At 45.5% G+C, this 24,306-nt stretch overlaps 1 protein-coding gene across 1 annotated transcript in view; it reads right to left on the reverse strand.

Annotated features, from left to right (window-relative positions):
• Positions 1-23,732, reverse strand: part of MAP1B (microtubule associated protein 1B) — a 144,144-nt gene extending 120,412 nt beyond the window's left edge. Inside the window, exon 1 of the mRNA XM_063963883.1 lies at positions 23,395-23,732. Coding sequence (XP_063819953.1) covers positions 23,395-23,578 — 184 coding nt within the window. The 5' untranslated portion in view covers positions 23,579-23,732. The remainder of the gene's footprint in view (positions 1-23,394) is intronic.
• Positions 23,733-24,306: the final 574 nt, after the last annotated feature.

Below are 24,306 nucleotides of genomic sequence, written 5' to 3' on the forward strand. Positions count from 1 at the left end.
ATTAGGCCCTATGTGCTAAAGGGGGTGGCGGGGGGGGGGGGGGGGGGGGTACACAGGGAGACTGACTAGACTGCTTAGAAATTAAGCACAGATCTCTCCATGTCTAGGGTGCCGGCGACAGCGATGCGCGGTCCCGCACGTCGCTATCGCCGGCTCTAATTTTGTCCTGCATGCATGCCAAATCTAGTGAGATTGCTCATTTCACCGCTGGGTGAAATGAGCGTCCGCCCCCCCCCCCCCCCCCCGCCCTCGCTCAGCACACATCTCTCCTGTGTGTACGGGTTTAAGCCTTGGAGAGGAATAAAGCGGATGGAGATAAAGTACCAATTAATCAGCTCCTAACTGTCAAAACACAGCATGTAACATGGCAGTTAGGAGCGTATTGGCTGGTACTTTATCTCCATCCACTTTATCTCTCTCCAAGGCTTAGTCAGTCTGTTATACTGCACATTGCAAAGAGGGATTTCAAAAGTGCTGTGGGTGATTTTAGTAACAGGGACGTAAGCCAATAAAAAAAAAAAATGGAACAATGAAATCAATGAAATAAACCAAATGGAATGAGTAAAAGATAAATTGTAACTTTATATTGATGCCCCCACACAGATACTAGGGAGTATATTTACTAAAGGTCAATTTGTATCAGTGTTCATCAAATTTGCATCACTGTATTCTAAATCGATGTTGTGGTTCAGGGACTAAAAAAACAGACGTCTTTTCATTTTTAAATAATTTGTATCAATTTAAAATAGATGAAAATCATTCCATATCGGCCGTTAGAAAATAAATCCCCAGCAGCCACACACTTCCCGGCATCCATGGCTCTGTTAACTGGGGTAATTGAAAACAACAGGGATATATGTTGGGAACGAGGAATACTCAGGGCCGGATCTAGGGGGGGGGGGCGAAGGGGGCGACCGCCCCCCCCCCCCCCCTAACACAGTCATAGCCACGCCCACTTTTGAGCAGAAGAGAGCTCTCTTGGGAGAGCCTGAGGCAGAACGATGAGCTGCAGCTTATACCACAGCAGCACAGAGGAGCCAGGAGAGCAAGGGTTACAGAGCATTTGCCCCTCACTTGCTGGTGTGTGGGTACTAGGACTAATAAATACAATTACCCCATAGCACAGTCACATGTACATAGAACAATTACAAAGCTCTATCTCAGTCTCACTCAAAAAGTTCAGTCAGAATTGAGAGAGGAGGAGTTAGGATTGCAGATGGGAGGAGTTGGGACTGTAGAGGGAGGAGTCAAGATTAAACAGTAAACCGCCCCCCCTAAAGAAAAGTCTAGATCCGTCCCTGGGAATACTTGTCTACTTTTGAAAACTAGAGATTATAGTTAGCGCGCAGTCATGGGCTTGTGCTATGCCCCACCCAAAGGGCATGTCTAGCTTTATGCATGGGTGTATCTATTGCCACTCAGGAAGATGTGTGTCCTGCAATGGCATTCCACTGGGACATGTACCAGCCCTATGCTAGGTGCAGAATCTCAGAGTATGGCCTCCAAGGTGCATAGTTAAGCATCTGAGTTCGAAACCACTCCTGTGACACTCCTGTAACATGTGAACCAAGCACTCACCTATGGCAGCTAAATGTTGGTGGTGGCTGATGGAAGAACGTATGTTGTGGAAGCATAGAAATAAATTGGATAAAGGTACCAAAGGCCATTAGTACAATATACAATAGCAAAATAGGGATTCTACAGGATCCCGGATGTCGGGAACCCGGCAGTTGAAATACCAATGCAGGAATGCTGACACCAGTATCCCGAATAGGGTCACAAGCCCGGCGCCGGAATCCCAACCGCCAGGATCCCGTTCGATTGTGTGCCGACCCGTCTGAGAGGTAAACTGCAGGGGCGGGGGAGAGTTTAGGATTTGGCTGCGGGGGGGGGGGGGGGTTTGATTAAGCTTAGGTTTAGGTTAGGTTTAGGCACCCCAGGGGAGGGTGTTACGCTGCAAGGAGGAGGGTAAACTTTGGCTACCACCGGGGAGGGTAAGGGTTAGGCTGTGGGGGAGGGTTAAGTTTAGCCTACTGGCAGGGAGGGTTATGGGGCCATTTTGGGGAGGTAAGTATACGTACAGTACTTTATTCTGTTGAGATTCTCACCACCGGCATCCTAACACCAAGCATTACAATCCCAACCCGCAAAATATACAATGGAAAAAAATCCTGTATAAGGCAGTGTTTCCCAACCACAAACATCAAGGCACACTAACAGTCCAGGTTTTAATGATATCTATGCTTAAGCATAGATAGTTAAATCAAAATAACTGATGCACTAATTAAGGGGTCTATTTACTAAGCCTTGGATGGAGATAAAGTGGATGGAGGATAAAGTACCAGCCAATCACAGCCTGTAACATGGCAGTTAGGAGCTGATTGGCTGGGACTTTATCTCCATCCACTTTATCTCTCTCCAAGGCTTAGTCAGTCTGTTATACTGCACATTGCAAAGAGGGATTTCAAAAGTGCTGTGGGTGATTTTAGTAACAGGGACGTAAGCCAATAAAAAAAAAAAAATGGAACAATGAAATCAATGAAATAAACCAAATGGAATGAGTAAAAGATAAATTGTAACTTTATATTGATGCCCCCACACAGATACTAGGGAGTATATTTACTAAAGGTCAATTTGTATCAGTGTTCATCAAATTTGCATCACTGTATTCTAAATCGATGTTGTGGTTCAGGGACTAAAAAAACAGACGTCTTTTCATTTTTAAATAATTTGTATCAATTTAAAATAGATGAAAATCATTCCATATCGGCCGTTAGAAAATAAATCCCCAGCAGCCACACACTTCCCGGCATCCATGGCTCTGTTAACTGGGGTAATTGAAAACAACAGGGATATATGTTGGGAACGAGGAATACTCAGGGCCGGATCTAGGGGGGGGGGGCGAAGGGGGCGACCGCCCCCCCCCCTAACACAGTCATAGCCACGCCCACTTTTGAGCAGAAGAGAGCTCTCTTGGGAGAGCCTGAGGCAGAACGATGAGCTGCAGCTTATACCACAGCAGCACAGAGGAGCCAGGAGAGCAAGGGTTACAGAGCATTTGCCCCTCACTTGCTGGTGTGTGGGTGCTAGGGCTAATAAATACAATTACCCCATAGCACAGTCACATGTACATAGAACAATTACAAAGCTCTAGCTCAGTCTCACTCAAAAAGTTCAGTCAGAATTGAGAGAGGAGGAGTTAGGATTGCAGATGGGAGGAGTTGGGACTGTAGAGGGAGGAGTCAAGATTAAACAGTAAACCGCCCCCCTAAAGAAAAGTCTAGATCCGTCCCTGGGAATACTTGTCTACTTTTGAAAACTAGAGATTATAGTTAGCGCGCAGTCATGGGCTTGTGCTATGCCCCACCCAAAGGGCATGTCTAGCTTTATGCATGGGTGTATCTATTGCCACTCAGGAAGATGTGTGTCCTGCAATGGCATTCCACTGGGACATGTACCAGCCCTATGCTAGGTGCAGAATCTCAGAGTATGGCCTCCAAGGTGCATAGTTAAGCATCTGAGTTCGAAACCACTCCTGTGACACTCCTGTAACATGTGAACCAAGCACTCACCTATGGCAGCTAAATGTTGGTGGTGGCTGATGGAAGAACGTATGTTGTGGAAGCATAGAAATAAATTGGATAAAGGTACCAAAGGCCATTAGTACAATATACAATAGCAAAATAGGGATTCTTCAGGATCCCGGATGTCGGGAACCCGGCAGTTGAAATACCAATGCAGGAATGCTGACACCAGTATCCCGAATAGGGTCACAAGCCCGGCGCCGGAATCCCAACCGCCAGGATCCCGTTCGATTGTGTGCCGACCCGTCTGAGAGGTAAACTGCAGGGGCGGGGGAGAGTTTAGGATTTGGCTGCGGGGGGGGGGGGTTTGATTAAGCTTAGGTTTAGGTTAGGTTTAGGCACCCCAGGGGAGGGTGTTACGCTGCAAGGAGGAGGGTAAACTTTGGCTACCACCGGGGAGGGTAAGGGTTAGGCTGTGGGGGAGGGTTAAGTTTAGCCTACTGGCAGGGAGGGTTATGGGGCCATTTTGGGGAGGTAAGTATACGTACAGTACTTTATTCTGTTGAGATTCTCACCACCGGCATCCTAACACCAAGCATTTCAATCCCAACCCGCAAAATATACAATGGAAAAAAATCCTGTATAAGGCAGTGTTTCCCAACTACAAACATCAAGGCACACTAACAGTCCAGGTTTTAATGATATCTATGCTTAAGCATAGATAGTTAAATCAAAATAACTGATGCACTAATTAAGGGGTCTATTTACTAAGCCTTGGATGGAGATAAAGTGGATGGAGGATAAAGTACCAGCCAATCACAGCCTGTAACATGGCAGTTAGGAGCTGATTGGCTGGGACTTTATCTCCATCCACTTTATCTCTCTCCAAGGCTTAGTCAGTCTGTTATACTGCACATTGCAAAGAGGGATTTCAAAAGTGCTGTGGGTGATTTTAGTAACAGGGACGTAAGCCAATAAAAAAAAAAAAATGGAACAATGAAATCAATGAAATAAACCAAATGGAATGAGTAAAAGATAAATTGTAACTTTATATTGATGCCCCCACACAGATACTAGGGAGTATATTTACTAAAGGTCAATTTGTATCAGTGTTCATCAAATTTGCATCACTGTATTCTAAATCGATGTTGTGGTTCAGGGACTAAAAAAACAGACGTCTTTTCATTTTTAAATAATTTGTATCAATTTAAAATAGATGAAAATCATTCCATATCGGCCGTTAGAAAATAAATCCCCAGCAGCCACACACTTCCCGGCATCCATGGCTCTGTTAACTGGGGTAATTGAAAACAACAGGGATATATGTTGGGAACGAGGAATACTCAGGGCCGGATCTAGGGGGGGGGGGGCGAAGGGGGCGACCGCCCCCCCCCTAACACAGTCATAGCCACGCCCACTTTTGAGCAGAAGAGAGCTCTCTTGGGAGAGCCTGAGGCAGAACGATGAGCTGCAGCTTATACCACAGCAGCACAGAGGAGCCAGGAGAGCAAGGGTTACAGAGCATTTGCCCCTCACTTGCTGGTGTGTGGGTGCTAGGGCTAATAAATACAATTACCCCATAGCACAGTCACATGTACATAGAACAATTACAAAGCTCTAGCTCAGTCTCACTCAAAAAGTTCAGTCAGAATTGAGAGAGGAGGAGTTAGGATTGCAGATGGGAGGAGTTGGGACTGTAGAGGGAGGAGTCAAGATTAAACAGTAAACCGCCCCCCTAAAGAAAAGTCTAGATCCGTCCCTGGGAATACTTGTCTACTTTTGAAAACTAGAGATTATAGTTAGCGCGCAGTCATGGGCTTGTGCTATGCCCCACCCAAAGGGCATGTCTAGCTTTATGCATGGGTGTATCTATTGCCACTCAGGAAGATGTGTGTCCTGCAATGGCATTCCACTGGGACATGTACCAGCCCTATGCTAGGTGCAGAATCTCAGAGTATGGCCTCCAAGGTGCATAGTTAAGCATCTGAGTTCGAAACCACTCCTGTGACACTCCTGTAACATGTGAACCAAGCACTCACCTATGGCAGCTAAATGTTGGTGGTGGCTGATGGAAGAACGTATGTTGTGGAAGCATAGAAATAAATTGGATAAAGGTACCAAAGGCCATTAGTACAATATACAATAGCAAAATAGGGATTCTTCAGGATCCCGGATGTCGGGAACCCGGCAGTTGAAATACCAATGCAGGAATGCTGACACCAGTATCCCGAATAGGGTCACAAGCCCGGCGCCGGAATCCCAACCGCCAGGATCCCGTTCGATTGTGTGCCGACCCGTCTGAGAGGTAAACTGCAGGGGCGGGGGAGAGTTTAGGATTTGGCTGCGGGGGGGGGGGGTTTGATTAAGCTTAGGTTTAGGTTAGGTTTAGGCACCCCAGGGGAGGGTGTTACGCTGCAAGGAGGAGGGTAAACTTTGGCTACCACCGGGGAGGGTAAGGGTTAGGCTGTGGGGGAGGGTTAAGTTTAGCCTACTGGCAGGGAGGGTTATGGGGCCATTTTGGGGAGGTAAGTATACGTACAGTACTTTATTCTGTTGAGATTCTCACCACCGGCATCCTAACACCAAGCATTTCAATCCCAACCCGCAAAATATACAATGGAAAAAAATCCTGTATAAGGCAGTGTTTCCCAACTACAAACATCAAGGCACACTAACAGTCCAGGTTTTAATGATATCTATGCTTAAGCATAGATAGTTAAATCAAAATAACTGATGCACTAATTAAGGGGTCTATTTACTAAGCCTTGGATGGAGATAAAGTGGATGGAGGATAAAGTACCAGCCAATCACAGCCTGTAACATGGCAGTTAGGAGCTGATTGGCTGGGACTTTATCTCTGTCCATTTTTTTCTTGGCTTAGTAAATAGAGCCCTTAAACTGGGCACACACTAAAAGATGTGTACCCAGCGCGATACTGGCGGCAACAATATCGGCAAGTGCATACACACTTGCCAATGATGGAGCGGCAGCGGGGTGTGTACATGTGTGTGTGGGTGTATGTGTGTGTGTGTTAGCGGGGGTGGGGGGAACGGATACCTTGCTGCATTCGGCAGTATGGCCTTTGCTGGCGCACATCATCAGCAACATTGTGCGTACACAATGGACGATTTTAGCAATGTGTCATTCCGATCCATTGGAATCGGATACATCATTAAAAAAAAGTGTGTACCCAGCTTTGGTCACCTGTGCTATGGCTATCCCTAAAACCTGGACTGTTGGTGTGCCTTGAAGACAAGATATAAGGACTAATAGGATGAACTGACACAGTGAATAGTAAAATGGATAAAAACAGATAGGCTTTTATTCAATTACAAACACAGCTGTATATTTGTATTATAATGACACTACAGTAAGTGTGGGTGTAGATGGTATTTAGCAATAAGCTGGGATCATGAGGTATGATGTCCCTCAAGTCCATTTTATATGAGTAGATGTATTAGTAGTGGACAAGTGGAATAGCCTCCCATCACAGGTGGTAGAGGTTAAGGGGGTGATTCAGACCTGATCGCTGGGCTGCAAACTTTGCTGTTCTGCGTTCAGACAGTCGCCGCCTCCAGAGGGAGTGTAAATTCGCCATGCAAGTGTGCGGTTCCCATGTGTACGCAGTGCTGCAAAAATCCACTTTGTGCATTCTCTGAATCGGGCCCTTCATCCACTCTTGCTTAGGTTCCATTACGTCAGATTAGCACAATTGACAATTTCCAAAACATGCCACTAATTCTTGTTGGGCTTGGACTGGGCTCATATAAGACCTTAGGCAAGATGTAATAGTGGCCAAGATTGCTGAAGGTGCGGGATGCCGGACGATCTCTGACTTTTTTTTTAAAGCTGCAGTCATTTATAAGCAAACCATGCCTTGTAAGTGATTGCAACTTTAAAAAAAAGTCCGAGATCAGCCGGCATCCTGCACCTCCGGCAATCCAGGACGCTAATACAGCTCGCCTATTCAGTCATATATATTTGTTATATTCATTTGCTTTAAGTCATTAAAGTGTGGGAAAATACTAGAGATGAGCGGGTTCGGTTTCTCTGAATCCGAACCCGCCAGAACTTCATGTTTTTTTTCACGAGTCCGAGCGACTCGGATCTTCCCGCCTTGCTCGGTTAACCCGAGCGCGCCCGAACGTCATCATGACGCTGTCGGATTCTCGCGAGGCTCGGATTCTATCGCGAGACTCGGATTCTATATAAGGAGCCGCGCGTCGCCGCCATTTTCACACGTGCATTGAGATTGATAGGGAGAGGACGTGGCTGGCGTCCTCTCCGTTTAGACACTTGATTTACTAATTTTGGGGAGCATTAGGAGTACTCAGTAGTGTACAGTGCAGAGTTTTGCTGATAGTGACCAGTGACCACCACTTTTATTTATAATCCGTTCTCTGCCTGAAAAAAGCGATACACAGCACACAGTGACTCAGTCACATACATACCATATCTGTGTGCACTGCTCAGGCTCAGGCCAGTGTGCTGCATCATCTATATATATTATATATCTGTCTGACTGCTCAGCTCACACAGCTTATAATTGTGGGGGAGACTGGGGAGCACTACTGCAGTGCCAGTTATAGGTTATAGCAGGAGCAAGGAGTACATAATATTATATTAAAATTAAACAGTGCACACTTTTGCTGCAGGAGTGCCACTGCCAGTGTGACTAGTGACCAGTGACCTGACCACCAGTATATAATATTAGTAGTATACTATCTCTTTATCAACCAGTCTATATAAGCAGCAGACACAGTACAGTGCGGTAGTTCACGGCTGTGGCTACCTCTGTGTCGGCACTCGGCAGCCCGTCCATAATTGTATATACCAGTGACCTAACCGTGGTTTTTTTTTCTTTCTTTATACATACATACTAGTTACGAGTATACTATCTCTTTATCAACCAGTCTATATATTAGCAGCAGACACAGTACAGTGCGGTAGTTCACGGCTGTGGCTACCTCTGTGTCGGCACTCGGCAGCCCGTCCATAATTGTATATACCAGTGACCTAACCGTGGTTTTTTTTTCTTTCTTTATACATACATACTAGTTACGAGTATACTATCTCTTTATCAACCAGTCTATATATTAGCAGCAGACACAGTACAGTGCGGTAGTTCACGGCTGTGGCTACCTCTGTGTCGGCACTCGGCAGCCCGTCCATAATTGTATATACCAGTGACCTAACCGTGGTTTTTTTTTCTTTCTTTATACATACATACTAGTTACGAGTATACTATCTCTTTATCAACCAGTCTATATATTAGCAGCAGACACAGTACAGTGCGGTAGTTCACGGCTGTGGCTACCTCTGTGTCGGCACTCGGCAGCCCGTCCATAATTGTATATACCACCTAACCGTGGTTTTTTTTTCTTTCTTTATACATACATACTAGTTACGAGTATACTATCTCTTTATCAACCAGTCTATATATTAGCAGCAGACACAGTACAGTGCGGTAGTTCACGGCTGTGGCTACCTCTGTGTCGGCACTCCGCAGCCCGTCCATAATTGTATATACCAGTGACCTAACCGTGGTTTTTTTTTCTTTCTTTATACATACATACTAGTTACGAGTATACTATCTCTTTATCAACCAGTCTATATATTAGCAGCAGACACAGTACAGTGCGGTAGTTCACGGCTGTGGCTACCTCTGTGTCGGCACTCGGCAGCCCGTCCATAATTGTATATACCACCTAACCGTGGTTTTTTTTTCTTTCTTTATACATACATACTAGTTACGAGTATACTATCTCTTTATCAACCAGTCTATATATTAGCAGCAGACACAGTACAGTGCGGTAGTTCACGGCTGTGGCTACCTCTGTGTCGGCACTCGGCAGCCCGTCCATAATTGTATATACCACCTAACCGTGGTTTTTTTTTCTTTCTTTATACATACATACTAGTTACGAGTATACTATCTCTTTATCAACCAGTCTATATATTAGCAGCAGACACAGTACAGTGCGGTAGTTCACGGCTGTGGCTACCTCTGTGTCGGCACTTGGCAGCCCGTCCATAATTGTATATACCACCTAACCGTGGTTTTTTTTTCTTTCTTTATACATACATACTAGTTACGAGTATACTATCTCTTTATCAACCAGTCTATATATTAGCAGCAGACACAGTACAGTGCGGTAGTTCACGGCTGTGGCTACCTCTGTGTCGGCACTCGGCAGCCCGTCCATAATTGTATATACCACCTAACCGTGGTTTTTTTTTCTTTCTTTATACATACATACTAGTTACGAGTATACTATCTCTTTTTCTTTGCGTCATGTGCTGTTTGGGGAGGGTTTTTTGGAAGGGACATCCTACGTGACACTGCAGTGCCACTCCTAAATGGGCCCGGTGTTTGTGTCGGCCACTACGGTCGCTAATCTTACTCACACAGCTACCTCATTGCGCCTCTTTTTTTCTTTGCGTCATGTGCTGTTTGGGGAGGGTTTTTTGGAAGGGACATCCTACGTGACACTGCAGTGCCACTCCTAGATGGGCCCGGTGTTTGTGTCGGCCACTAGGGTCGCTAATCTTACTCACACAGCTACCTCATTGCGCCTCTTTTTTTCTTTGCGTCATGTGCTGTTTGGGGAGGGTTTTTTGGAAGGGACATCCTGCGTGACACTGCAGTGCCACTCCTAGATGGGCCCGGTGTTTGTGTCGGCCACTAGGGTCGCTTATCTTACTCACACAGCGACCTCGGTGCAAATTTTAGGACTAAAAATAATATTGTGAGGTGTGAGGTATTCAGAATAGACTGAAAATGAGTGTAAATTATGGTTTTTGAGGTTAATAATACTTTGGGATCAAAATGACCCCCAAATTCTATGATTTAAGCTGTTTTTTAGTGTTTTTGGAAAAAAACACCCGAATCCAAAACACACCCGAATCCGACAAAAATAATTCGGTGAGGTTTTGCCAAAACGCGTTCGAACCCAAAACACGGCCGCGGAACCGAACCCAAAACCAAAACACAAAACCCGAAAAATTTCAGGCGCTCATCTCTAGAAAATACATCTTCTATCATGTCCTAAGTCTCTCCACAGGTTTTCCTCCAATGTCTGTCTATATTAATACATCCATTTTTTATGTCTGTCTGCTGAGATGCATCCCCAGATTATTATGCCCCCAGCACCAAAATTGACAGTAAGGATATGGTCCTTGGGATGCTGCACAATTAAGCTTCCACTGAACATGGTAGCATATGTACTAAGCCTTGAATTTAGATAAAGTAAACGGAGATAAAGTACCAGCCAATCAGCTAATAACAGTCAATTTTGAAACATAGCCTGTGACATGGCAGTTAGGAGCTGATTGGCTGGTACTTTATTTTCGTCCACTTTATCTCCTTCCAAGGCTTAGTAAATCGACCCCTAGAAGAGTGATACAGTGGAGAGGGGTAAACTACCAACTTATTAGCTCCTATATATAATTTCTCAAATAGAGGCCCAGATTTTTCAAGCCTTGGAGAGTGATACATTTCACGGTGGTAAAGTACCAACCAATAAGCTCCTAACTGTCATTTTTCAAACACAGCCTGTAACATGGCAATTAGGAGTTGATAGGCTGATACTTTATCACCGTGCAATTTATCACTCTTCAAGTTTGATAAATTTGGGTCAGAGTTTGTAACATGGCAGTTAGGAGCTGGCTGGCAGGAGGGCTGTAGAGATCCACGTGGCATGGTGGAAGGAGGCAGCGTTGTTGGTGCATGGGGGCGTGGCGGGCAGCAGGATGGGTGGTCCGGGGCGTGGCCAACAGAGTAGTGGACAGTCCAGGGGAGTGGCATCAGGATCGCTTCATCGTGGCTCTGCCCCCCGCTATCCAGTGCCGAGAAAAGAGGTGCTGTATATCGGGGGGGCGGAGCTACGATGACGCGATTCAGCGTGAATTGCGTCATTGGACCCCCTCGGACAGCCCACTAGTTCTCTGCTGCGGGCGGCCGAGGAGGGTCGTGGAGGGGCAGCACGGAAAGCGGGAGGTTTGCCCACCTTTTCGGGTGGCCGGGAGGGCCACCTGATTTTCGGGAGCCTCCCGGCCATTCCGGGAGGGTAGGCAAGTATGTTAAAAGGAGGCATGTACCTGTCCCTTAAAATAATTGACATTTAAAAAATATTAATTGCAGGGACAATTCATACTTTGCTTGCTCCGAAAATCAGGTTCCCCCTCCTTGGCTAGTGCCATCTTCACAGTGATATTTTGGAAGATGACATGTATGCACTAGAGAGCAAAGCCTCTCCATAGTCTTTGTTCTCAATGTGCGCCGCCATCTTCCTTAAGATGTCACTGGGAAGATGTCATGGTGGTGGAGGGACCCACTTCCCGGATAAAGGTCAGACGGGGGGGCAGCAGGCCTGAGCCCCTGCCAGGCCCCTCCTGCAAGCCTGGACCCGGGTAATTAGTATCTGCTCAACCCCCCTTGGCACCAGTGCTCTCCAAGGCTTAGTACATCTCCCCCATTTTGCCTAGTGTTGTGGAAAAAATATCAAACTCCTGTCTATTGGAAATTGGAAGTGATGGGTCCTCCACTGCTTGCAATGTGGGTTTACCCCATGCTTTTGACAAACACTAGGGGGAGGGGGGTTGGATGTATCCAGATGTGGGGCCCAGGGAGTCCCTGCCTGTAATCCTCTGTGGGGGGGTAGTGACCAATTATCTCCTGTCACAGGTGTGGGTCAAATGTCCTGGGGCCCACAAGGTGAAGAGTGGCCCACCATTAAATCAGTCACTAAATACTGTAGACCAGTGGTTCTCAAACTTTTTAACTTTGCGGCACCCTTTGGTTTTCAGCATTTTTTTTGCGACACCCCTAGGCCAATATATGCCTAACTTTATATAGCAACAACTATGTAGCCAATAGAAAGAATAACATAAATAAGTTGCTGACAGCCTGGCTGCTAGCACAATAAAGTTTTGCTTATGTTCCTGGGGCAGTATTCATGATGTCTCGCTGCTGGATGGCAAATTAATAGAATTCACATTTGATAAATAGACCTATAGCACCCCAAGCTGCCCCAATATTATATTAACAGCATCCACATATAAAAAATAAACCTATCCCCCCCCTCTCCGCAAGCACGTACGCCAACTTTTCAACTTGAATATAATAAAAAGTCGTCCTTCTCCTGAAACAGGATATTATTAAATTACTGGCACCTAAATCACCCCACCAAAACAAAAGAAGCACAGCTGAGACCCTACTATTAAACAGTAACAATAAATAGCCACAACCTCAAATAAATAGCCCCACAAATAAACAACTACCTCACACCCATAATTCGATTATTCACAGCTAGTGAAGAGGAGCAGGCAACAGAAGGTAAGGGTGGACTGGGGAGTCACAGGGAGTGGGATTGGAGAGGCACACAGTGAAAGGGATTGAGATGCAGAAACATGCATGTGATAGTGCTGAAGGCAGAGGCTGGGGAAACATGAGATGTGATGGAGAGACGTGGGGGTGAGGCTTGGAGACACTGGGGCAGATGTATTAACCTGGAGAAGGCATAAGGAAGTGATAAACCAGTGATATGTGCAAGGTGATAAAAGGCACCAGCCAATCAGCTCCAATATGTAAATTAACAGTTAGGATCTGATTGGCTGGTGCCTTTATCACCTTGCACATATCACTGGTTTATCACTTCCTTATGCCTTCTCCAGGTTAATACATCTGCCCCACAGTGCGTGGATGAGACTGGGAGACACAGGGGCAGATGTATTAAGCCTGGTGAAGTAATAAAGTGGAAGGTTATAAGGCACCAGCCAGTCAGCCTCTGTCATTTCTTTCAAACCCAGCCTGTAACATGGAAGCTAGGAGCTGATTGGCTGGTCATTTATCACCTTCCACTTTATCACTTCACCAGGCTTAATAAATTTGCCCCACAGTGAGTGGATGAAAATTAGAAACAGTAGGGGAGGGGGATCAAATATTGACACTTACAAGCAGAGGAGAGGGATGGTTCAATTAATGTCCAGTCACTGTCACACACTGTTGACGTGTTGAAGATGAGCAGTTGAAGAGGGGGCGGTGCCATTTTGTGAGGTGGAGGGGGTGGGGCTGCATGTTTTGCTCGTTCAGGATTTACAGAGGGAGGTGGATGAGGGGGCGGGGCTGCATGGCTCAGACGGATCCATCCCCCAATGTGAACAGTACAGCATGCGGCCGGCCCAGCTGTGCTGTGTAAATGACCACGGGCTGCATAGAAAGGCAGTGTGCAGCCTGTCTATTTGACCATCAGGTCATCAACCCGCGGCACCCCTGCACAAACACTGTGGCACACCTGGGTTCCCGCAGCACACACTTTGAGAACCGCTGCTGCAGACTGAAAGCCTGATTTGGCAATTAATTTCTGTGTACACGGGACAGGTTGAGTATCCCTTATCCAAAATGCTTGGGACCAGAGGTATTTTGGATATCGGATTTTTCCGTATTTTGGAATAATTGCATACCATAATGAGATATCATGGTGATGGGACCTAAATCTAAGCACAGAATTCATATACACCTTATACACACAGCCTGGAGGTAATTTTTGCCAATATTTTTTATAACTTTGTGCATTAAACAAAGTGTGTCTACATTCACACAATTCATTTATGTTTCATATACACCTTATACACACAGCCTGAAGGTCATTTAATACAATATTTTTAATAACTTTGTGTATCAAACAAAGTTTGTGTACATTGAGCCATCAGAAAACAAAGGTTTCACTATCTCACTCTCACTCAAAAAAGTCTGTATTTCAGAATATTCCGTATTTCGGAATATTTGGATATGGAATACTCAACCTGTACTAAGTTACTATTCAGTACAATTAGAGTTTTGACTTCTAATAAATCGATGTGATGGCAACACAGTAAGAATGTCAAACCTTTATAACCGTACGGCTCTGATTACAGGCTAGATGATAAGGTGGCGCAGCAAGGTAGTGTCAAAGCTTTGCAAGTGTATCGGCTCCAGTAACACTTACCCAGCTGCTAGTCGTTATTGTTAGTGCTCGCAAAAAACTTGCCATTTTCAACATTACTATCTGCTCGTGTAGGTGCCTAGTATAATCACAGACATTTTTCAAGTGCTGTGATAATATCTAGTGATGAGCGGATTCGGTTTTACTCGGTTCTCAAAACGGCATCTTATTGGCTATCCAAAACACGTGACATCCGTGAGCCAATAAGATGCCGTTTTGAGAACCGAGTAAAACCGAATCCGCTCATCACTAATAATATCCTCCAAAATATGCAAGTGGTAGTGATAAACCAAAAAAGGAAATGAGAGAAGGAACAAAAGCGCTAAACTCCCAAAAACTCTCACTTTGAGAGTTTGCCGGGGGCCTCCAAGCCTTTAGTTACGCCACTGATTGCCACAGTCTGTAAAATGACAGTTAGAAGATGGCTGGTTGGTACTTTATCTCTCTCCACTTTACATCTCCAGCTAGGTGAGCTTTAATGACTTGGGGGGTCTATGTACTAAACCTTGGAGAGAGATAAAGTACCAGACAATCAGTTCCTAACTGCAATGTTACAGGCTGTGTTTAAAAAATGACAGGAGCTGGTTGGTTGGTGCTTAATCTCTGTCCACTTTATCTCTCTCCAAGGCTAATAGGTCCTACACACTGGGCGATATTAGTGAAAGATATGAACGATCTTGTTCATTAATGAACGAGATACTGTTCATATCTTTCAGTGTGGAGGCACCAACGATGAATGATGCGCGGCCCTGCGCTCGTTTCCATGCTGGTGCCCCGTCGCTTGTACATGCAGGCCAATATGGACGATCTCGTCCATATCTGCCTGCACTGCTATGGAGCCCGTCAACTCCCCCTCCGCCGCCAGATCGCCCGTCTGCCGTATCCGCCGTCGGGCAGCTTGGCGGTGGATCATGCAGTGTGTAGGGCCCCATAGTACATAGACCCCTTGGTCTTATGGGCCCTACACACTTAAAGATCTAACTGAACGATATGAACGTTCTCGTTCATTAATGAACGAGAACTCGTTCATATCATTCAGTGTGTAGGCACCAACGATGAACGATGCGTGGCCCCTCACTCATTCATCGTTGGTGCCGGGTCGCTTATACATGCATGCCAATATGTACAATCTGGTCAATATTAGCATGCAGGGCTATGGGACTGGGTGACGGGGGAGTGAACAAACTTCACTCCCCCGTCACTCCACACCCCCCCCCCCGGGTCGCCCGTCGGCCATTTCGGGTGTCGGGCCCATTAGGTAGTGTGGAGCCTATAGGAGCACTACTGCTCTGCCCAACCAATGCACCCTATGTACCACATAACCCTGTTTAAGCAGGGTGACACAATCAGGGCAGTTAAATTTACTATAAGACACACTTCTGTCAGAAATCTGAAACAAGGAATTCGGGAAAAAATATACATTCAAGTTAAAAAAGAAAAAAAAAACATTTTTATTTATAAAAAAATATTTTTTTCTTTCCCCACAGAATTTGTAAATAAAAATAAATAAGTAAATAAATAATTTGTGGGATGTATTTCTCCTTTAGAACAGAAGATATATACACACACACATTTAACAAGACTAGAATAACAAAAATAGATTTTGACATGCAAGAATTCTTTGGAGCACGTCAGATCCAAATAAACGATATGACAGTGCTATCTGCCCGATGTAACTCAATTATCACATCAAGTCATAAGTCCTGCCAAATGAGCTCATGATGACTGTCTTTTATTGCAAAGGACAGGACACCTGCCGCCCCCAATGACTTCAGTCCCCAAAGGGAAATTGTTCCTAGTAGTCCTAAGGCGTCTCCCATCACTCATCAGATTAGTGTTCAGGGATATTGAATGACAGCCTTTTCTTCAGGCCACAGACCATTACTTAGATTTACATATATTTACATATATCATTAACAAAAGATCATGTTAAACAAAGTTTACATAACTGACATAGCAGAAGTAAAAAAAAAAATGAATAGCAGAAATCTTGCTCTCTGCTGTGTGCACTTGAAAGGAGAGGAGTCTGCAAAGTGCAAGTCATGCCCTTCACAGGACAGAGGAGATATATATAGCAGCAGCAGCATTTACCATCTGAGCTGTCTGATTTCCCCAGCTGCAAAGCTTTGCACTTTTCAAGAATACTGCATCCCACTACCCAGTGTGTGAACGCAGAACTAGGTCACCTCCCACCTGCAGCTTCTGGATATTGGTTCATTGGTATGAAATATTCATGGGCAACAATATGCTTGCACAGTGACTAGCAAATAGAAACTTCTGAATTTCCCTTAACAGTAGAAAGGTAAGTCTGCGCGGCGGCAGATGCCAAAAGACAAGATTTAAAAAAATATTTAAAACGTTAAATAACTATTTAGTCTTTTCCGTTCCTAAACTTTTGTCGCAATAAAATCAACTAGTGCCAGTCATATCATGGCACTTACACCACAGGTTTAGCAGATAACCCATGACTGGAGAGCGACATGGTTGAATGACTTGCATAATCGACCAAACATGGGGGGGGTCATTCCGAGTTGATCGCTAGCCGCCGTTGTTCGCTGCGTAGCGATTAGTAAAAAAAACGGCTAATCTGCGCATGTGTATGCACCGCAATGCGCACGCGCGTCGTACGGGTACGAAGTCCAATGTGGTTTTGCACTGGTTCTAGCAACGATTCCAATCGCACAGCCGAATGCAAGGAGATTGACAGAAAGAGGGCGTTTATGGATGTCAACTGAACGTTTTCTGGGAGTGTTTGGAAAAACGCAGGTGTGGCTGGGCGGGTATCTGACGTCATTACCGTGTCACTCGTCGCAGCAATCATCGCACAGAATAAGTAACTATACGGCTGGTCTTGTTTTGCACAAAATGTGTTTGCAGGCGCTCTGCTGCACTGGCGTTCACACTCCTGCAAAGCGAAAATACACTCCCCCGTGGGCGGTGACTATGCGTTTGCACGGCTGCTAAAAACTGCTAGTGAGCGATCAACTCGGAATGACCCCCATGGGCTAACCTAACCCTTTATCAGTATAAGCACCCGGTGCAAGTCCTCTATCTATTACTATACTAAATGCTACGTCACTAAAGTCACATTTGGGTCTTCTTCTAGCCTGTTATATTTCTAAGAAAATTCTGTTCTCATTACAGTACATGCGGGTTCCCCCTAGTATTTTCATGTCGTTCCCCCTAGTATTTTCATGTCTACCAAGAGACTTATCTATGAGCCAGTAATAACTCAACACTTGAACAACTAGTAATTATGAGTCCAATTCAGCATTGCACATAATTATGGGTGCTTTGGGGCAGATATACTAAATATTGGAGAGTGATAAAGTGAAGAGAGATAAAGTACCAACCAATCAGCTCCTAGCTGCCATGTTCCTGGCTGCGTTTGAAAGATGACAGTTACATACCTCCCAACATTTAATGACCTGGACCTGGGACTCCTGAGCGTGCCTTAGGCACGTGCGCCCGAAAATGGTGCGTGACCGCAGCAAAAGGGGAGTGGCTTCATGGGAATGGCGTGAATGCAAGTCACGCTCCTCTTTCCGTCACTGTGTGGGCATGCACAGCGCTCTAGGAGCTGCTGGTATGCCCCCAGTCCCTCTCCTGGCGTGAATAGACGCTGCGCGCATTTGCACAACATCTACTGACCGCTGCTCTATTAAGCAAAGTGTACTTTGCTCTGTATATAGTCCTAATGATATAGCCAGTGCTGACAGATGCAACCATGTATAGCGCTAATGATCAACATTCAAATGAACTTGGATTTACTAATCATTTATTATTTTAGCAAAGACCCTAGTCCTGGACTACTAAATGCATACAGCACATCTGCAGTACAAACTTAAAAGCATATACCTACAGGACAACACATCACGTCTCAGAAGGTAATATCATCCGTAAACATTAGAATAAGACTCACATTAATAGTTATTTAGGGGGACATTTACTAAGCAGTGATAAGAGTGGAGAAGTGAGCCAGTGGAGAAGTGCCCATGGCAACCAATCAGCGCTGAAGAAACATCTAGAATTTGCATACTATAAAATTATACAGAGCTGCTGATTGGTTGATGGGGCAACTTCTCCACTGGCTCACTTCTCCGCTCTTACCACTGCTTAGTAAATGTCCCCCATAGAATGCCTATATCTGAATAAACACTTCCACTTGATATGCTGGAACGGGTCTGGGACTCCAGGTCGACAACAAAAAGGTCAACACACCTTAGGTCGACGCCAATTGGTCGACACACCTTAGGTCGACATGGACAACAGGTCGACAGGAACAAGGTCGACATGGAAAAGGTCGACATGAGTTTTTTATGTTTTTTTGGTGTCGTTTTCTTCGTAGAGTGACCGGGAACCCCAATTAGTGCAAAGCGTCCCCTCGCATGACTCGCTTCGCTCGCCATGCTTCGGGCATGGTGCCTTCGCTCGGCACAGATTACCGTTCCAATCGTAGTCCACGTGGATCGTTAAGTATGAAAAGTTCCAAAAAAGAAAAAAATTGTGAAAAACTCATGTCGACCTTTTTACATGTCGACCTTGTTCATGTCGACCTTTTGTCCATGTCGACCTAAGGTGTGTCGACCAATTGGCGGCGACCTAAGGTGTGTCGACCTTTTTGTTGTCGACCTGGAGTCCGGATACCGCTGGAACAATGAATTAATAGACAATAGTGTTCATATTATGCTGTAGCTACTGTGTATTAAAACGTAGGCTTTTATCAAATATAACAAGAAGCAGTTACATTCCACTCCTTTTTTTTCCATTTTAACAACAAAAGTTGTATGCATGTGATAAAACCCAACAACAGGTGGAAGAGGGCACCTATGGTATAGGGTACAGACACATCTGTGCTATAACATACAGCCAGTTTGGCATTACCATTTCTAGTCTTCAGCAGTGGAAACGGATTAGCAATATTTAAGGATTTAAATTGTAAACTGCCTTGTGTTGACCGTTTACAGAATATCTATATAATGCAGGAAGGCTGTTATGCCTCTGCAATGACAGCGGGTGCCATTTTGCCCACTCCCCTACCATGACTCCCACTGTTGCAGATGGGACCGCCATCCCACACCAGAGGCTAGGAGGAATACAGAAATAAATGGGGAAGGGATAGGACTGGATGAGAAGGGGCAGAGCGGGAATGGGGTCAACTCGGCATATACAAGATCCATTTACTAGTTTATTATATTACGAAATTATAGCAAATAAAGACAGTATCAAAAGCTGTGTATTACTTTCTGTATAATAAAGATGATGTACTGGAGTGTTCACATTTCACTAAATAAAAATGCTGTCTCACATCCTCAGCAGTAGGCCGCCATGTAAAGGGAGGTGTTCTCTAGCAGGGCAGGCATATGGTGACAGACGACTTGGCAGTCTTGATTTGCAGAAATGCACAGTTGGGAAAGGCTGACTCATACACAGAATGAAGAAGATGACAACACAGTAGCTCTAATGACTGAATTATTATGGCCTTTGACATTTAAGATCCCATTAAGACATGAGAGGAGGAGCTTCAGTTGTTTGTAATGGAATAAGGAGGTTATAATGCAGTCTGAGTACAGTAAGGGCATGTTCCCGTAATCGCAAACAGATGCAGACCCGCGCACAGATGCATATAAGCCTATAAAGGACATGTGATCTGTGGGTTGATGAGAGCTGGTACAAATACATGATGACATTTGCCAGCAATAGCAAACCGCTGGTGATTGGCTGACTGTGAAGTCACCACTGATGCTGATAGGCCCTTTCTTCATTGCTCATGTACAGTATGTACTATGTTTTTGAGTCCATGGTTTAGCAATTGTATTTTCATGCAAACGATGGAGAATTATACCTGCTGTATCAGAGAGGCTTGATGCATTTGCTGTTGTAGGCCAATACCAAATGCCTGCCTTGCATGCAAAACATAATTGTAATTGCATGTGAGTTATGCCTAATGTAAGGCTGGCACACATACTACTGGTGCAAACCTGCGTGCATCTCCCAATAGTGGAACATTTGTAAAATGCACAAAATTGTGGCTTTTTTAAAATTAACTCCAGGGCGCCCGGCCGCCGGCATACCATACTACACCCTGGGAGAGACCGAAAGAAGATTTAACGGGTGTAGTATGGTATGCCGGCGGCCGGGCTCCCGGCGACCAGTATACCGGCGCCGGGAGCCCGACCGCCGGCATACCAACAGCGTGGCAAGCGCAAATGAGCCCCTTGTGGGCTCGCTGCGGGCACGGTGACGTTATTTATTCTCCCTCCAGGGGGGTCATGGACCCCCACGAAGGAAAAAATCTGTCGGTATGCCGGCTGTCGGGATTCCGGCGCCGGTATACTGTGCGCCAGGATCCCGACAGTCGGCAACCTGAAGACCACCCCTCTCCCATCCTGAGTTTTCTGCTGCGAGTTTTGCAGGTCAGACATCTGCAGCCACAGACATACCCAGAGGTTTATAAGCATGGCCAAGACCAACAAATGGCAGTTTCCCTATGAGCTGCAGCTGCTCTCCATACTGCCACTTCTCTCCATTCATTCATTCATCCATCCATCCATCAACCCACCCACCCACCCATCCATCCAGGGACGTTCCTCTCATGACGGGAGGTGAGAATCAGGTCTCAGGCAACACAAATCTATAGGGAATATAGAAAGATTCTTGTCACCTTCTGGGTCCTAACCTGCTTCCCATTCCATCCCAGTACCACCAGTCACCACACACTGCAATAATACAGTGGCACAGTCTGACACAGCAATCCCCTAAAATCAATCTATATACAGTTACTAAAGATAATCACGCAAGAGACAACCATAAATCTATCAGAAACCTTACTATTCATAATTATTTAGAATATTTTCTGAATATATACATTAAGAGACATTTGAATGTCAACCATAAACGTATACACTGTTGTAGCAATGCCACTCTGGATGTCAGAAACTAGTTCATTTTTTATTTGGGGTAATATATAAAGACACTATAGACTGGTAGTGTTACATGTTGCCCTTTTACTTAGAGTATACAGCATTGAGTGGATATATGCTACACTGGCTCAGACCTAACCAGCACAATGCCTGTTAGGGGGTGTCACCCATTGTGTCTCTACATCCTTGCTGCCCATCTAATGACAGCACAACAAGGTGCGGCCTGTGATAGGCCTTGCTCAAGTGACTCAGTAGTTTGTCTCTGACATACAGTATAAAAAATAAATGTACGAATGTATTAACGTACACAATTAAAGCAAGCAGGCCTGCATAAGTATTAATGTAAATCCATGTGCATCGTTACTGGAAGCATGCTGGCTATACGTCAGGAAAATAAGTCCTAAAGTGAAAATAGGACAAATATTTTGTAATAAAATAATTAACAATGAACAAACAATTTTAACTAGTTTAACATTTTAACATTTAGTTTAATATTTGTATCACATTTGCGACTTATTTCCCGTCTCGATGTGATAACACAGCTGGGTCACTGTGTTCACTTGGTAGTCTTGCCTATGACCATGGCCAAAACAATACTTTCACAATGTTTTTTTTTTATGTACATAAACCAGGTGATCTAGTAGAAATTAATGTATTCAATTGAAATATTAGTGAATACAATGAGCACGTCATAAACTATATTTCAGCCAGCAGTCTATTGTTATAATTTGGCCACAAATAGCTATGTATTGCACATCATCCTGATGGCTCAGTGGGTAAGGAGAGAAGGTGTCACAGGTGCAGGTGGAGGAGTGACACAGCAGCACCAGGCACAGAGACAGGGCAGAGGCTCTGCTCTGTGCTGCCTGCACGAACCCTCTTTGTCCACTGTGTGCTGCCACACGCAGCCGTGGGGACCGCACTGCGGACTGCACCACGCCCACCAGCCGGCATCTCTCTGCTGCTGCTGCTGCTGCTGCCTGCAAGTGTCATTACTACACACCCGCCATGCAGCTCTGCTGCAAGGGCATCATAGTGCATTGCATGGATGCATGACATTGACACGCACAAGGGTGTAGTACATCTATAAGAACAATGATCATCTCAGCATGTGCGCTGCAGATACACATTGCACTGCAATATCACATCAGCACGTAAGGTGTAATAATGCATTGGCCACCTTTCAGTGTGGAAGCCATTGCAGAACAGCATGACCTCTGATAAGTCAATGTGACGCTTAGCAGCTGGATTATTCCAATGAGCCATCAGTGTGAATGGATAGCAGCAGCAGCAGGAGAGCGGCTGCTGGCATTGGGTGGGGTGCAGCGTGTGCCCTTGCTGGCTCAGCGCTGCCCATGTGCCTCCAGCAGCAGCGCACTGGCACATACAGGCAGGCACACACCCAACAGGCTGTGCCTGTGCTTCACCAGCTGTCATCTGCATTCAGTCAGCACCTTTCCCCTCTGCTCTTCATGTATTTGGGAAATACAGAAAATATCATCCACCTACATCTCCTTGTATAGAGCTCACACAGCAAATCAGTGCATCACAATGTAGCACAGTGTAACAAAGCGCAGATACAATGTATAAGTAGCATCAATGCATGCACTATTGCCACTTATTGTATGATGGGATCCTCCCAGAGCCCTGGTCCTGATGGCACTAAGGCAGCAGAGGGAGGGAGGGAGGGAGGGGCTGCCTACTTGCCAACTGTTAGATCTGCAGCCCACCACATTCTCTCCACAGAAAAAAGGGAGTGGCTGCATCAGATTGTCTTTGTTCCCCTTAAAGATGAATATTTCTACGTTCCTGCTGCAACCAGCAATGCATGTAATAAATGGCCATGTAATAAGCAGCAATATTCCAGGTTAGGGTTTACAGCTAGCAGCCACAGGCAGCATGCAATATCTCCGAGAGGTCAGCAAGTATCCGGGCACTATGCAACCTGTGGTGAGGGCTTACCTCTCTCTATATTGGCGATGGCACACCTCAGATGCTCCTCTGTCACTATTTCCCCAATCACCACCAGCAGGTAGAATTTACTGTCTAGGAACCTGTGAGACAGGCTGGGGGAGGTGGATGCGGGCATCTGGATGCTGTGTGCCGGCTCCACGTCCGCCGCTGGCGCCTCCACCAGAGTTGCCATCCTTGCAAAAAGTTGCCCCCCTGTGCTGGCAGTGCCTCTCCCCGGGTGATCTTCCTCCTCCCCCCACTCCGTTATCTTGCTGTGGCGGAGAGCAGACAGGGAGTGAGCCGGGGAGGGGAGGCAGGCTGCCTTTTATACGGGGAGTCTGGGCTGGGACCCTGGGAGGAGAATCACGTTAGTGATCAGTCTATTTTCCAGCATCCACGTCTGATGTCATCTGCAGCAAATCACATTATAGCCTCCGGAAGCAGAAGCCAGGAGACCGGGCGCTGCTGCTGCTGCTGAGGAGACAATGCACTGATGTGATCAGGGTGTTATACACTCTCATGGTGCACATTAGCTTTCATTATAGCATTCATATACAGTACTTTCCTTTGTTAGGGGCCATGATTTCACATTCTAAACCCCATCATGCCCAGATATGTTACACCCCTTCCTGACTAAACCAAAAGTCACCTGTGGCACATCATTGCTACTTATCCAGAACTGTCTACAGTATGATTCTGGCCATACCAATAAACTGATCCTGTCTTTCCAAGCAGTTCAATTTGGTCTTGGAGACATATTTACTAAGGATTCGGTTTAGTAAGGCGGCAGTCACCATGTGACGTGGCGAAAATGCTGACTGGCATGTCAGCATGTCCGGCATGTCAATATTGAGCATGTCAACACTAATGAAATATCGTCATGGTGACAATGTTGATAAACTGTTTTTCGAGTACCGCTAA

Source organism: Pseudophryne corroboree, chromosome 1 (genome assembly GCF_028390025.1).
Source record: "Pseudophryne corroboree isolate aPseCor3 chromosome 1, aPseCor3.hap2, whole genome shotgun sequence".
Lineage (NCBI taxonomy): Eukaryota > Metazoa > Chordata > Amphibia > Anura > Myobatrachidae > Pseudophryne > Pseudophryne corroboree.